The sequence below is a fragment of the Chlamydotis macqueenii genome, chromosome 10 (genome assembly GCF_036417535.1).
Source record: "Chlamydotis macqueenii isolate bChlMac1 chromosome 10, bChlMac1.mat, whole genome shotgun sequence".
In the NCBI taxonomy this organism is placed as follows: domain Eukaryota; kingdom Metazoa; phylum Chordata; class Aves; order Otidiformes; family Otididae; genus Chlamydotis; species Chlamydotis macqueenii.
This window is the reverse complement of record NC_141565.1, coordinates 10403785-10417068: the sequence shown is the minus strand read 5'-3', so window position 1 is coordinate 10417068 and position 13284 is coordinate 10403785. Positions and strand designations below refer to the sequence as shown.

General features: G+C 64.9%; 1 protein-coding gene across 1 annotated transcript in view; it reads right to left on the bottom strand.

Annotated features, from left to right (window-relative positions):
* Nucleotides 1–2303, bottom strand: part of COL7A1 (collagen type VII alpha 1 chain) — a 29602-nt gene extending 27299 nt beyond the window's left edge. The window contains exons 1-7 of the mRNA XM_086755868.1: nt 2222–2303; nt 1934–2114; nt 1696–1855; nt 1506–1599; nt 1263–1421; nt 969–1132; nt 735–870 (exon numbers count right to left, since the gene is read on the bottom strand). Of these exons, the coding sequence (XP_086611994.1) occupies nt 735–870; nt 969–1132; nt 1263–1421; nt 1506–1599; nt 1696–1855; nt 1934–2114; nt 2222–2303 (976 nt within the window). The remainder of the gene's footprint in view (nt 1–734; nt 871–968; nt 1133–1262; nt 1422–1505; nt 1600–1695; nt 1856–1933; nt 2115–2221) is intronic.
* Between the last annotated feature and the right edge of the window lie 10981 nt (nt 2304–13284).

The following is a 13284-nucleotide window of genomic DNA, read 5'->3' as shown; positions in this document are numbered from 1 at the left end:
GGGTGGGGAGCACTGGGAGAGGCTGGGATGGCGGCCAGGGCAGGGGCACCCACCGGAGCGCCCGGGGCCAGGGAGGGGCTGCCAGCTGCGTGGCTCCAGCCCAGCACTGGCTGGGACGGGGGTCTGCCACTCGCCCCCCACACGCAGCGACTGCAGGGGCACGCATGTGCCTGCGCTCCCAGCCCATGGCCAGCGCGCACAGCGGGCCCCCAGCCATCCCACGCACCCAAGCACGCACCCCGAGCCCCACGCACCAAAGCCTCTGGGTGTAGGAACTCACATGCTGCCTCTGCGCGCGCACAGATGCCCCACAGCCCGCGCACGCGGGCTGGCCGCCACAGCGAAGGCAGGGGTGCACGCACCCGTGACACTCTCGGCATAGCTCCTGCATCGGCCCCCACGCAGGCACCCCCCGCACTTGCACCCCACTGCCACAACCAGCCCAGCCCATGGGGCGGCGCCAAGGCAGGGCACCCAGGCAGCACTGTCCCCTCGCAGGGGACTGTCCCCTCCCCTCACCTTGCACGGCATAGCTGAGGCCATAGCCCTGGGGGGGCTCGGGGCCAGGCTGCCAGGCCAGCCGCAGGAAGGTTGGTCCAGTTTCCACCACGTGGAAATCCAGCACGGAGCCGGCACGGCTCTCTGGGGACACACAGGGCCAAGGATGAGCTCCCATGCACCACAGGCACACAGCGCCTGCCTGCATCCCCATCCCTGTCCCCAAAGGCATGGACACTCACGGGTGCGTGCGCGGCCAGACACCGACTCGCCGATGCTGTTGGCGTACTGGGCGGTGACGGTGACCAGGTACTCCGTACCCGCGCGCAGCCCTCGCAGCACAGTGCTTGTCTCCCGCGGCCCCAGGCTCACCTGGGCAGGGACAGTGTCACCTCCTCACCCATCCCCAGGCTGTGCACGGGGGTGCTGGGGACCCCCGGGGACACTGAGCAGGCAGGGGGAGCGCTGACCTCCTGCCTCTCTGCCACGATCGGCTGCCCCAGCCCTGTCAGCGGCACATACAGCACCCGGTAGCCGGTGACAGGGCCACTGGCCGCCGTCCAGCGGATCCGCAGCTGGTCGAGGCCCCGCTCCAGGATCTCCAGGTTGGAGGGGCCGGCGTGGCTCGGCCCGTCTGTAGGGGAACAAAGGGGCCATCAGTTCCAGAGTGTGTGGGGCGGCAGGGACAGCTTGCCAGGGTGGCACAGCCAGGTGGGAGAACACAGCCTGGCATCCAGCACAGGGACGAGGGTGGGGGCCCATACCCAGGCGGCGCAGGGTGCCCCCAGCGCTCATGCACACCCTGCGTGTCATCAGCGGCACCAGCGTCCCCAGCAGCTTGAAGTCACCGACGTAGAAGAAGAAGGCCTCGGTGGGCATCGAGGCTACGCGCATCAGCTCCTTGTGGTCGGCGTTCTTGACCCCTGCACAGATGGAGATGATGGGTGAGGGCAAGGACCCTGAACCCGGCAGCAGCCCCCCTCACCCGGCGCTGAAGCCCAGCTCACCCACAGCGAAGACCTTGATGCCCTGGCTCTTCAGCTTTGCTGCTGGCCCCTCAGCATCGTCCTGGGACTTGCCATCCGTGATGAGGATGCAGATCTGCGGGGCCAGGAAAGAGCTGTGAGATCCAGCCCAGGACCCATGAACTTGCCACCTCCCACCTGGGTGTCCCCGGGGCCACCGCCCCGCACCTACCTGGGGGACCCCAGGTCGGAGCTGCCTGGGGCTGAAGAAATTGTCAGCAACGTAGCGGAAGCCGGCACCGGTCCGCGTGTTGCCACCCTTGTAGCTCAGCTGCTGGATGGCCCTCCGGACACTCACGCCGTCAGTGTGCTGGGAGAAGGAGAACTCCATCCTGGGGGACACGGGAGGATGCGTTACCTCCTGGCCCTGCCACCCTGCCGCCCTGTGCACCCCCCTCCCCAGGGCTCACCGCGGCTCATCACTGTACTGCGCCACGGCAAAGCGCACCGCCTTCTCACCCACCACCTGCACGAAGGGCCCCACCAGGTCGTCCATGAACGTGCGTATGGCACGGAAGTTGTTCCTGCCGATGCTGGATGAGCCGTCCACCAGGAAGGCGATGTCAGCCTCCAGCACGTCCTCGCACACTGCTGCAGGGCAGCGACAGTGCTCAGGGCACGGCCCAGCACCACGGCACGGTGGTGCTGGGCACCTCTCACCCCCCAGCCACCACAGGCATGGGGTGCTTGGCACCCACCTTGGCTCCTCTTCTGTGCCGTGGTGGCTGGGGGACCCAGGAGCGTGAGGAGCATGGCGAGGAGCAGGAACCGGCCACTCATCGTGGGAGGCTGTGGGAGAGGATGCTGCCACCACCACCCCACGCCAACCCCACATCTCTGGGGATGGAGCAGCAGGGCCCAGAGGAATCCCAGCACCACGCTGTGCCATGGTGCCTGGCAGCCTCGGGGGGGCACGGTGCCAGCGCTGCACCCCACGGCACAGGGGAGAGCCACTCGAGTCGGGCCGGGCAGACAGCAGGGCTGCCCCTGGCCGTGTTACCGCACGTCGTCCACGCCGGCGGAGCAGCCGGCAGCATCCCGCGCCCGCTCGGCCCACCGGGTCTGCCGACTCTCCGAAAACTGTCGGGTGGGCAGGGCCGGCGGCTGCCCCACGGCACGGCCTGGCCCGCAGCCCCACGCCCCGGGGGAGCCGTGTCCCGGCTGGGGGGAGGCCGCCAGCCCTGGCTGCGGGGTGTGCGGGGACTCTGCCTCCACGGGCCCTGCACGCTCCCAGCTCCGGCAGCGGCTGCACCTGGGGGCTCCCCGCCACCCCAGGAAGGGTGGCACAAGCGGGGTGCTGCAGGGCGGGGTGCGTGAGCCCTGCCCGCTACCCTCCGCCCCCCCCCAAGTCCCGCCGCTTCCCACGCACATGGCTGCGGGAGACACCCCCGCGACGGCCGCGACGGGTCTCAGCCCGAGCGCAGCCCAGCCGATCCCGGGAGGTGCGAGCCCGGCAGCCGGCCCGGTGTGTGCTGGTGGGGGGTGGGTGGGTGGGGGGGCTAGCGCCCACGGGTGCCCGTGTGGGAGGCTCGGTCCTGCCCCGCAGCGACCCCCGCCTGCAGCGGGACCCCCGCAACAGCCCCCCTCCCTCCCGGCCGCACGCACTCACCCACCGCCCCCCGCGGGGCTGCACCGAGCCAAGCCGAGCCAAACCGCGCCGTTCCGAGCCGGGCACAGGCGGTGCCGGCGCGGAGCGGCCCGCGGCGCTCCCGCCCCTTTATCGAGGGCGGCCCGGAGCGGGGGGAGCGGCAGCGCCGCGGCTCCCGCCCAGCCCGGCCCCCCAGAAAGGGCTTTTCCCACCAGTTCCCCGGGGAGGGGGGGGCTTCTGGGGGTGATCCCCGGGCGGGGGCTGGAGGGAGCAGGGTTGTGGACAGGAGGGGGTTGGGCCCCCCCGGGGAGGGGTTTGTGCTGGGCTTGCGGCGGAGACCTGGGCGCAGGCCTCGTGCGGCTGGGGGCCGTTTTCCCTTCAGCGTCTCCATCCTCCACGTCCCAGGAATGCGGTGAGCGGCTCTGGGACCTGCCAGCTGGGAGCCGGCCGCACACCTCCCTCCATCCCACGGGAATCGTGTCCCCAGGGACCTCAGGGCACTGCCTGGCCCTGGACCGAGCTGCCGCAGGGACCCGAGTCCCTGCCAACCCCCGTGCCCAAGTCAGAGCCTGACTGTCACCAGCTCGGGAGGACGGTGATGGTGGAGACGGGCTGCTCGCCACGCCAGCGCAGCTCCGACGGGGCTGCAGGACGGCCAGGCCTCGGCCGGGACCTTTCCCGCACCCGCAGCTCCTGGCACCCATCCCACGGGACCCCGGCACCCAACGGCTCGGGTACGAAGCCTTGAGGGAGAGGATGAGGGACACCCAGCAAGGTGGGCAGGGACCCTGGTCTCACACCATGCAGTGACCAGCAGGACTGTCCCCCCGCCCCGCCCCGGGGCTCCTCCTCAGCCCGGGGCGTGCTCCTGACCCTCAAGAGAGCCCCGTGCTCCCAGGGCACCCTCTGGGGCTGCGCTGCTTCTTGGGGCGCATCCTGCCACCCCCCATCCTCCCAGCTGGTACCTGGCCTCAGCTGGGGCTGGCCCAGGCTCATGGCTCTGGGACGCGCTCCATGCTGCCTTCCCCTGCTCCCTTGCCCACCCCGTGCCCCCCAGCACCCCCCGTACCTGTGCCCTCCCGGCCGTCGGCTCAGGGGCTCCCCTCCGGCTCCTGGCAGGGCAGCGGGCAGATCTGGGGGCATCTTCCTGCGGGCAGCGAGGGGAGCGACGGCGGGGGTCCCCGGGGCCCAGGGCCACCTCACAGCTGGGGGCTGGGGGCAGGGCCACCTGCCACCGAGCAAAGATGCTCCAGGGCCGGCTGCAGGCAACTTTCCCAGGCACACGCTGTTCCCGAGCAGGGGAGGGGCGGCGATGCCCCCACTCTTCTTAAAGGCGCAGCAAGCAGCGCATCCCCTCCTCTTCGTTAGCCTTCCTCTCGTTAGGCCCCAGCCCCGGCCCCCAAACTTGGCCGGCCAGCTCCAAAGTTCACCGTGGCCGTGGGTTTCCCTTTCCCGCCCCAGCTCTGTGGGTGCAGCATCCCCAGGTCAGGACTGTCCCCCAACCCTCCTCCTGCCAGAGCTCGCCTAATGAAGGCAGGGCGGCCTGTCCCAATTAGACAAGGGGCTTCGTTAAACAGGGAGCGGAGGGGTCTGCCAAGGGCTCTGCGGTTGGCCCCGGGCCCGGCGCTGGCGAAGCAGCCCCGCGGCGTGGTGCCGGCAGCGGGGCACGGGCGGCCGGGGGTCAGCCCGGCTAACAGGGCCAGTGCTGGAGCGAGCATCGCCCAGCGGGCACCGCAGGCAGGGGCACCGGGGCAGCGATGCCACGCCGGGGGCTCTGCCTGCTGCCTTGGCCTCCGGGAACGTGGCAGGCACTGGTGCGGGGTGGTGCCCAAACCCCGCTCCCACACACATCGTCACCATCTCGCCAGCAGCATCCCTCTTGCACTGGCACTGGAGGGGGCCATGCAGGGGTGCTGGGTCCCCAAACCCAGAGTGCCGCCCCCTCCACGGTGTTTCCCCAGCTCCCCCTTCACCGCATACCGGGGTCGAGAAAGAATCCTCGGCCCCGGGCGCAGGATGGTGCTGCCTCTGGAAGGAGAGCACCAGGTGTGAGTGACTCACGCAGCCGCGCCGCTGCACGCCAGTCCCTCCAGGAACATCCCAAAAAGCTGTCGGCCCTTTCCCAAGCCTGGCAGGCTGCCACCGATCACTGCTCACAGCCCAGGCTTGGGGTGACCCATATCCTGGCTGGCTTGGCCCCAAAGCACGTTGACTCCTCTCTGCTGACACCGACCAAAACTTGCAGGGCTGACCCCAACCCCAGCCCCTTGCCCTTGCCTGCCCCATGCACACCAGCCCAGTCCCCAAATGCCACTCGCCAGCTGGCCATGCACCACCCACGACACAACCTCTGCTACCCCATAACTCTCAGATCATGAGAATTCCCAAAACATCTCCCCAGGGTCCCAGAGGCCCCAATCCCTGCAGGGCACTGCCCTGGGCTCCAGGCACAGAGGGGGGAGCACCAGCTCCAAGCCTCGCAGGAGGTCACACCACCCCCGGGACAGGAACCCCCAGTTTGAGAGTGAGCATATGTGAAGCACTGTGACTGAGCCTCCCCCTGCCTTGCGCTTGCCAGGCAGGCGGCCTCACTGCTGCCTTAGTGGGAAACAAGAGAGAAAAAGCTGTTTTTTTCAGCCCCAGGTGGGGTTTCAGCTTTTTGTGGAGCGGCAGGAAAAATGAGTCATGCGGCACAGTGAGACGCGGCACGGTGAGACGTGTGCCGGGCTGCAGAGCCAGGTGCAGCCGCAATGTCAGGGGTCCCACACCCCATCCTCTGCCCACCCTCTCCGTATCCCACAGCCGCTGCCTTGGGTGCTGACCCAGCAGAGGCTGCGACCCAGCACAACCCTCCCAGGATTTCGGTTTCCTGGCCCTATGGTGGTCCAGCAGCGCTCCCTGTCCCAGCACAGCGTGGGCATCCCCAGCTGGTGGGGATGCATGGGGCAGCTGCAGGGCTGCTGGAAGGGAGCTGCGCCCCTCTCCAAGCCCTCTTAAATTTGGGGGCTTTCAGGCAGAGGGGGGCTGGCGCCAAGGCAGGCGAGGGGAGGAGGAGCTGGCCAGAGCTGGAGGGGGAAACCTCGCCTGCCGCAGGGGCCGGTTGGGACACGCTCCAGGAATGTCTCCCAGCACCAGCCACTGCTGGCTCCCTGCCGTGGCACCCAGCCGCCCGTCCCCAGCGTCCCAGGAAAGTGGCCTGTGGACCCCCACTGCTGTCACCAGCCGCTCGGGGAGAGGTTCGGAGGGCTGGCATCACAGTCGTCGTGCGGCCTCAGGGACCCCCATGCCACTTCGCAGGGTTCCCCAGCAAGCCCAGTGGCCATAAAATGGGCCAGGGTGGAGAACTGGTCACCCCTTACCTGCTAATGACCTACCCCAAGGGGCTTGGGGTGGCAGACGGCTGTGCCACCTTTCTGGGCCACACTTCACAAGGGGAACAGATAGCAGACCCCCAGCTCCTCTGTGCTGCAGGGCACATCTCGTGGCATGCCCTGGGTGAAACTGGGACTGGTGAGCTGCTGTCTGCTCAGCAGCCCTGGGGATGCCTAAAGCCAGCGGGATGCTCCTTGTTGTGGGGACCACCATGGGGCAGCAGCAGTGAGGGTCTGGTGGGTAAAGATGGAGGCAAGTGGTCCCACTGCAGCCAGGCTTGGGGTCAGGCTGAAACTGCTGTGTCCCCACGTCAGGGCTCCCCGTGGGGTGGATGCATACCCCAGTTCCCCCACGACTGCTGCAGAGGGATGGAAAGTTTTTCCTGCCTGTAAACTGTTGTGTCTGGAGGTTCTTGCCAGCGTGGCTGCACATGAGCATCTCACGAAGCTGTGCTGGACTGCGGCCAACCCCTGCTGTCCAGGCAGACAGGGCTGAGGGAGTGACCGGTGACACTGTGGGGACATGATTCCCCTTGGCTGAGTCAGGCAAGAGAAGGCAGCCCTGGTCAGCCTGACAGCGGAGGCCAGGCTGGCTCTCAGGGACAGCGAGGGATGGGGAAAGCCAGGCACACTCAGGGCTTTGTGAAAATGCAGCGTGCCAGAAAGGGAGGGTGATGGTGGGGACGATGGCAGGGGGATGAGGAGCCAGCAGGACTGCATAGGGCTCGAGGATCCCTAGTTAACAAGCTCCCTTCACCAGCTGCAGCCCACAGCTGAGTTTTGGGCAATGCTGGCAGCCCTGGGGATGTCCAGAGAGGCTGGGTGTCGGGGACATAGAGGGAAGTGAGGTGTGGGGAGGGGCTGAAGCATTCCCAGAGGGAACGCACCCCGCACTGCACAGAGTGACCACCCACACAGCCTGGCTCATCCCGCAGGAATCCAGCTTCTTGGCTGCTTGGGGCACGGGCTGCTCCCCTCCACAGAGGGGACCAGGTTCCTTAAAATAAGCCTGGCTTGCCCTCAAGGATGGGGATGTAGGACGGGGTGGAAATGCAGGGACCGGGTTCAGCAAAGCTCCCCCAGCATCCCCGCGTGGGGCCAGTGCTGCCTTTCCCCGTGCTGCCAGCCCCGTGGGGGGAACATGCCCTGGAGATGCCCCGGCCAGCCCAGCGCGTGCCGCCACGGAAGGGAATCTCCTGCCTCTTCGTAGGGGCAGACAGATTGCCCGCCTTGGGAGCACTGCAGATAAGGTGCCCCCAGCCCAGTCCTGGCCGCAGGTTTGGCAGGCAGTGGCAGGCACTGCCCACGGCACCGCTGGGCTTGGGGTAGTTTCGCACACGAAGCGGGACCCAGGGACCCATTACAGTGCGAGAGCAGGGGCTGGCAGAGCAGAGGGAGCGGTTTCCCCCTGGATGTCTGCAGGAGGGAGAAGATGAAGGGAAGCCAAGGGAGAGCAGCCAGCCCGCGGCACGCGCGCTCAGGGCGTGTGTGGGCTGGGACCGCGGTGCGCACTGCGTGACTCGACACGCCAGGCAGCTGAGCCAGCCCGTGCCCGCCTGCACCCACCAGTGCCGCCCAGCCTGCCTGCGCGGCTGTGGGGGTCCCTGGGGACCAGCATCACTGGCAGCACACGCCTTGGGCCCAGCGGTGCGATGCAGGGGTGAAAGGTGGCATTCCTGCAGCTGTCCCTTGGGAGAGCGGTTTGGAGCAAGGCCGGCAGCTCCGGGAGAGGCAAGGCGATCATCTTACCTGCAAAGACCAAGGCGCTGGGTCCCAGTCTGCCTTGAGCCCTCACCAGCATCCCTCCGGGAAGGTGCACAGGCTGATGGGGCAGCTCAGCCCCCACTGGGTGCTGGGGCAGCCATCACCGGCGCAGGGGCTGCTTCGGACCTCGCACGGTGCCCAACACCCTGCACCAAACCCAGCTGCCAGGGGCAGGGCAGGAGGGGCACCACGGCTTTGGGGGGGTGGAGGGGCACACAGGAGCCCAGCACTGCTCCCAAAGACCTCACAGGGGGACTCACCAGTGCCATGGGCAGGATGGTACCACCGCTCTCTGCTTCAAATCAGACTGATCCAGTGAGCAGCCGAGCAGGGGCGTCTGCATGAGCCCAGGACACAGAGCCCAACCCTGCAGAGCTGGGGTGCTCGCCAGCAGGACAACAGCCCTTGCACACACTGGGGCAAGCTGCTCACCAGCTCCCAAACCTCCCAGCACCCCATCAGAGGGGGACAGGCACCATGAAGCTGTGGCTGTCCCATCCCTCCTCCCCCAGCCTCGGAGCCAGGAGCAGCCAGTGCAGGAGGAGATGGGCAAGGCACCATCACCTTCCCCACGCACGGGAGCTGCTCTGCTGCCCAGCGCCGAACTTTTCCCCCTCCCAGGGCTGGGAAACGGCTGCTGCCTGGCTCGCAGCACAGCACCCAGGACCATGAGGCCAGCTGCGGGCTAACTCGGTTGTGGGAGCCCACATGGACCTCTGAGACCCATGAAGGGACACCCTGAGGGGAGCAGGCAGCAGCACGGCAGGGGGTGTAGCGGGGGCAGCACGGTGGCAGGGGCACGCAGCGATCGCTCGCCAGGCAGAAAAGGGAAATGGCAGGCAGGCAGAGCGCCGGCCTGGGAAGCTGGAGCCGTTCCCAGGATGCTGCCAGCTGTGCTGCAAGAAGCTGCTGCTCGCAGGGGTTCACACAGCTTGATGTGGCCGGGAGTATTTGTTCCTCCCTCCAACGGCAACAGCAGATGACTCTGTGGCTGCTGCGGCTCAGGGCAGCGGGATTCCCAGGGGAGGTGTGTCGCCAAGAGGAATAGCTGTGCGCCCGAGTAGCCAGCCCTCGGGGGCCTCTATCCCAGCCCCGAAATAAGGGAGTGAGGACACACTGGCCCACTGTCCTGTGACCCTGCTGCTGCACCAGAGCTCACTGTGGACGGTCATCGCAGTTCTAAGAGATGGAAACAAGTCACTAACGGCTTGTGCAGAAGCCGTCCTGCTGCCGAGCACAGCCAGCCCTGGCACAGCAGCACGGCAGCCTGCACTCACAAGTGACCGGCAAGAGGGACCTGCTCTGGAGCTGCACAAGAAGGAGTTTGCCCGCCTCAGCTCTCCAGACCTAGCTCTCCCACAGCCCTTGTGCCAAGGGAAGGCTGCCCCTTGCGCACTCCCCTTTCGACCGATCCTGCTCTCACTTCCCCATCGGGAATAGGATCCATCTGGGATGCGGCTCTGGCAGCTGGGAGGATGGGGTGGTTGCTCAACACTTCCTCTCTGCCTCTATTCAAGTGTTTCACAATCTGCACCAACACCCCTTAAAAACTACCTGCGGCTCCTTATAAATTTCTGGCAGGGCTCATGAAAGAACCCCCCGTCCTGCTTTTCACAGGGCTTGGCCGCTCCTTGTGCAAGGGGCGCCCGATGGAGCCGTGGGGAGTGTCGCCCGCAGCTGGAGGGCTGGTGGGAGACGTGCGGGGCGGCCCAGCAGGCAGCCGCTGGCACGTGCTCCGCCGGGGAGGGGACGGCACAGCTTGCACCGAGGCACGGCGGGGGGCCCTGCCCGGGACAGGCGGGGGCACAGAATGGGGTACGTACCGCTGGAGAGCCGGGGCCATGCTGCAGCCTCCGCGGAAGATGGGGCTTTTGCAAGTCTGGAGTGCTGGTAAAAGCGCGGGGATAGCACAAGCTGCTTCACCTGCCGGACACCAAGGGTATGCCAGCTAACAGCGCTGGATCCCCAGCAGCTGTAGGATACTACTCCGAGTGTTTCACACAGCAGCCACAGTCCGTGTGAAGGATGACAAAGGTTTGGCCATTGGTCTGCTGGAGGGTGAGGAAGTGGGGACGAGGCCCAGCACGCAGGGGACCAAGGCTGCAGGAGGGGCTAGGAGCATCCCTACCTGTGGGTGCCAGCCGGGGTGCAAGGGGGACCGTGCTGCGGAGGGATCTGTGCAGTTCGCGAGACCAGACTTGTCCTCACGGCTCTCCCCTGCAAGGCTGTGCCATTGCTCCTTCAGCTCTTTGGCTGGGTGCCCGACTCCAGAAGAAAAGAATAAAAAGGATGAAGCACCCGCCCTGCCCCATCGGGTGAATCGCTGTCTGTCACCATGGGAACACCTCCCTCCACAGATCCCCCCAGGATGACTTCATATCTCCACCGAGCAGGAGGCCTGCGTCACCGGGATGGCACGGGGTGGGTGGCCACATACACCTCACGCAAGGACACGGGGCAGGACGCTGCAGAGCTCCAGGCTGAGCAGCCCAGGTCAGGGTCCCTCAGAGGATGGGGGTATGGTCTGCACCCACGCAGCGCATCCCCAGAGGAAAGACGATGTCTGCAGCACCTCTGCACCCCTCTTCATTGCCGTTCTGCTTCTGCCACCCCCAACCTTCGGAAGTCACCAGCCTGGGACGGTGGGGACCTCAGCCCTCTCCATTCTCTTCAGCAAAGCCAGGGCAAGGTCACCTGTGAGTCACCGCTGTGCGTGTGAGGCAGAAACAGTAGATATTTGCATTCCCATGTCACAGCCGCTCCTGCCAAGCGCTGCACATCTGGAACAGCTGTAAACAAAGCAGGGGAATCCAGAGAGCCACAGCAGAGAGCAGCCGGGGGCAGCGGGGACCTCCAGCCTTGCAGCAGCCAGGCTGGGGGAAGGGGTGGAAATAAGCGCAGAACCGCCACGTGGAGCCCAGATGCCCGGGGCTCGAGCACACTCACCCACCACCTCTTCCTGGAAACCCCTCGGCCTGCCAGGGCATCCTCTGCGCCAGGTGAGCGTGGGCAGGAGCCTGCCTGCTGCTCCGGTTACTAGAGCCGCTGCTCACCAAGCCTCCCACGAGGGGCCGCAGCCCCACTTGCCCCGTCGGTGGGCAATTATCGCCTCACAGGTCCCTACTGAAATCACATCCTCTGAGTTTCATAGGTAGCACCAGGACTCTTTTTCATTTGCTATGAGACCACATCACTCCTGAGTAGTACTCAATGGAGAGATCATGAGTTTGGTATGTATGAATCTGTACAATGCTGGACTGTACCTGGAGAAGCTCAGAATACAGTTTTCTGAAGCCAAATACAAATACACCAAATCCTAAATTTCAAAGCAACACGAATTTAATTCCCTAGATTAAGCATTCAAATAAGGAAGAAAAAATCCTCCCCCCTCAAAGAGCTCACTCTTCCTTAAATACAGCAAATAAGAGAGAAGCACCATGTTCATTTTACAGCTTTATCCAAGTGCCTACTCAAAAAGTTATGTGCAAACTAGAAAATACCGCACAGTACGGGGGCTATTTTACCAAACACTTTGCGCATCTGAGCTGTGGCCAGTGCCTGTGGAGTGGCTTTATTCTGCGCGTTGCACTGACTGTCAGTACCCACGTTCACGGCAGGGCAGCACGGTGCCCAGGAAAGCAAAATGTTCAATGTCCCACTGCAGGCTCTCAGTGAAACCTGGAAAAGCACTCAGATACCCAGGCTCCTGTTTCAATATCTTAATTACATGATTAGCCTCGCTCAACTCGGGTCATGTGGCATTCGATCCGCCTTCCTTCGCTGTCCTCGTGCTGCCTGTGCTATGCAGTTCTCACGCCAAGGCAGCGTAAGGAGCTTTAAATAATCCCAGAGCATAGTGGAGGCTCAGCAATGGATGGTGGGACACCAAGCAGAAGCAGTGTCTCCAGAGCATCTGGCAGGTGATCCAGCACAGGCGCTACTCCCGTTGACACCTCTTTGTACAGAAAACCCCTCCTGCTCTCACAGACCAGAGCTGGGTCCTCCCCAGGTTGCCACCCCAGCAGCCTACAGCTGGGCCAGCAGCTCCATTTTCCATTCCTGGGCAGGTGAGAACCTGGGCAGATCCTCCTCCAGGCACCCCACTTCTAGGAGCTTTTCTGGGCATCCCCAGCAATGGGCTCAAGGGGTAGCAAAGCCAAACCTCAGCCTGGCAGCGCCACTAAAAACCTCAGAGCCCTGCGGCATGAAAACGTGTGAGGGGAAAGAGCTGGAAAGAGAAGACTTGCATGGAAAAGTGAGAACCACTGATTCTCTTTGGATGGCGTGTGGGGTAAAGCAGCTTTTAATGAGGGTGTTCAGGGCTCAGACTCGCCCCCTTCCAGACATGCCATTGAAGAAAGAGCTGAGACAATGAAGACAAGCCCTGCCGCCGTGCCTCACTCAGCCTTGCGTCTCACAGCAGCCTGGGATGGCTGTAGCTGGCAGTCAGGCCTGGATGGGCCCTTTGTCCGTTGCTTCTCCACACAATGAATACACTAAAGCTTTAAATGAGCCGTTTCCTTTTCCAAATAGGAAATGGGATTTCTGGATACTGCTGCTAACCATTCCTCTCTCCTGGTTTACAAAGTCCCTGCGATGCACAGCAGAGCAATGTGACATGCAGGAGGCCCTGGGAGTGCAAGCCAAGCATTGGGTACTACCCTCACCCCAGCAATCCTGCAGCCCCACTGGGTGACACTTCATCACAGGGAGCACTCAGCCCTCCTCTGAGCAAACCACGCCATGCAGGGGCTGGCCAGAGGAAAACACCCCTGGTCACAGCCGTGCCAGTGCCTTGGTCAACCCTGCACCAAAGGATCCGATAACAGGAGACAGCAGCAGAGCTGCACTTCTGCCCCATCTTTTAAACCCCCCTCGCCTGTTGCTCCCACTGCCATTTTCCATCAGCCTCGGCAGGAGAGCGGGTAGAGAAGCAGGCCCGGAGGGCAGCGGGCTCTCCTCCCAAAAGCTCTCTGGCACCAAAGAGCGGCACAGCTCCAAGCCTCTCATTTCTGTGAAAGCCTCTCTGCAGCTCCCT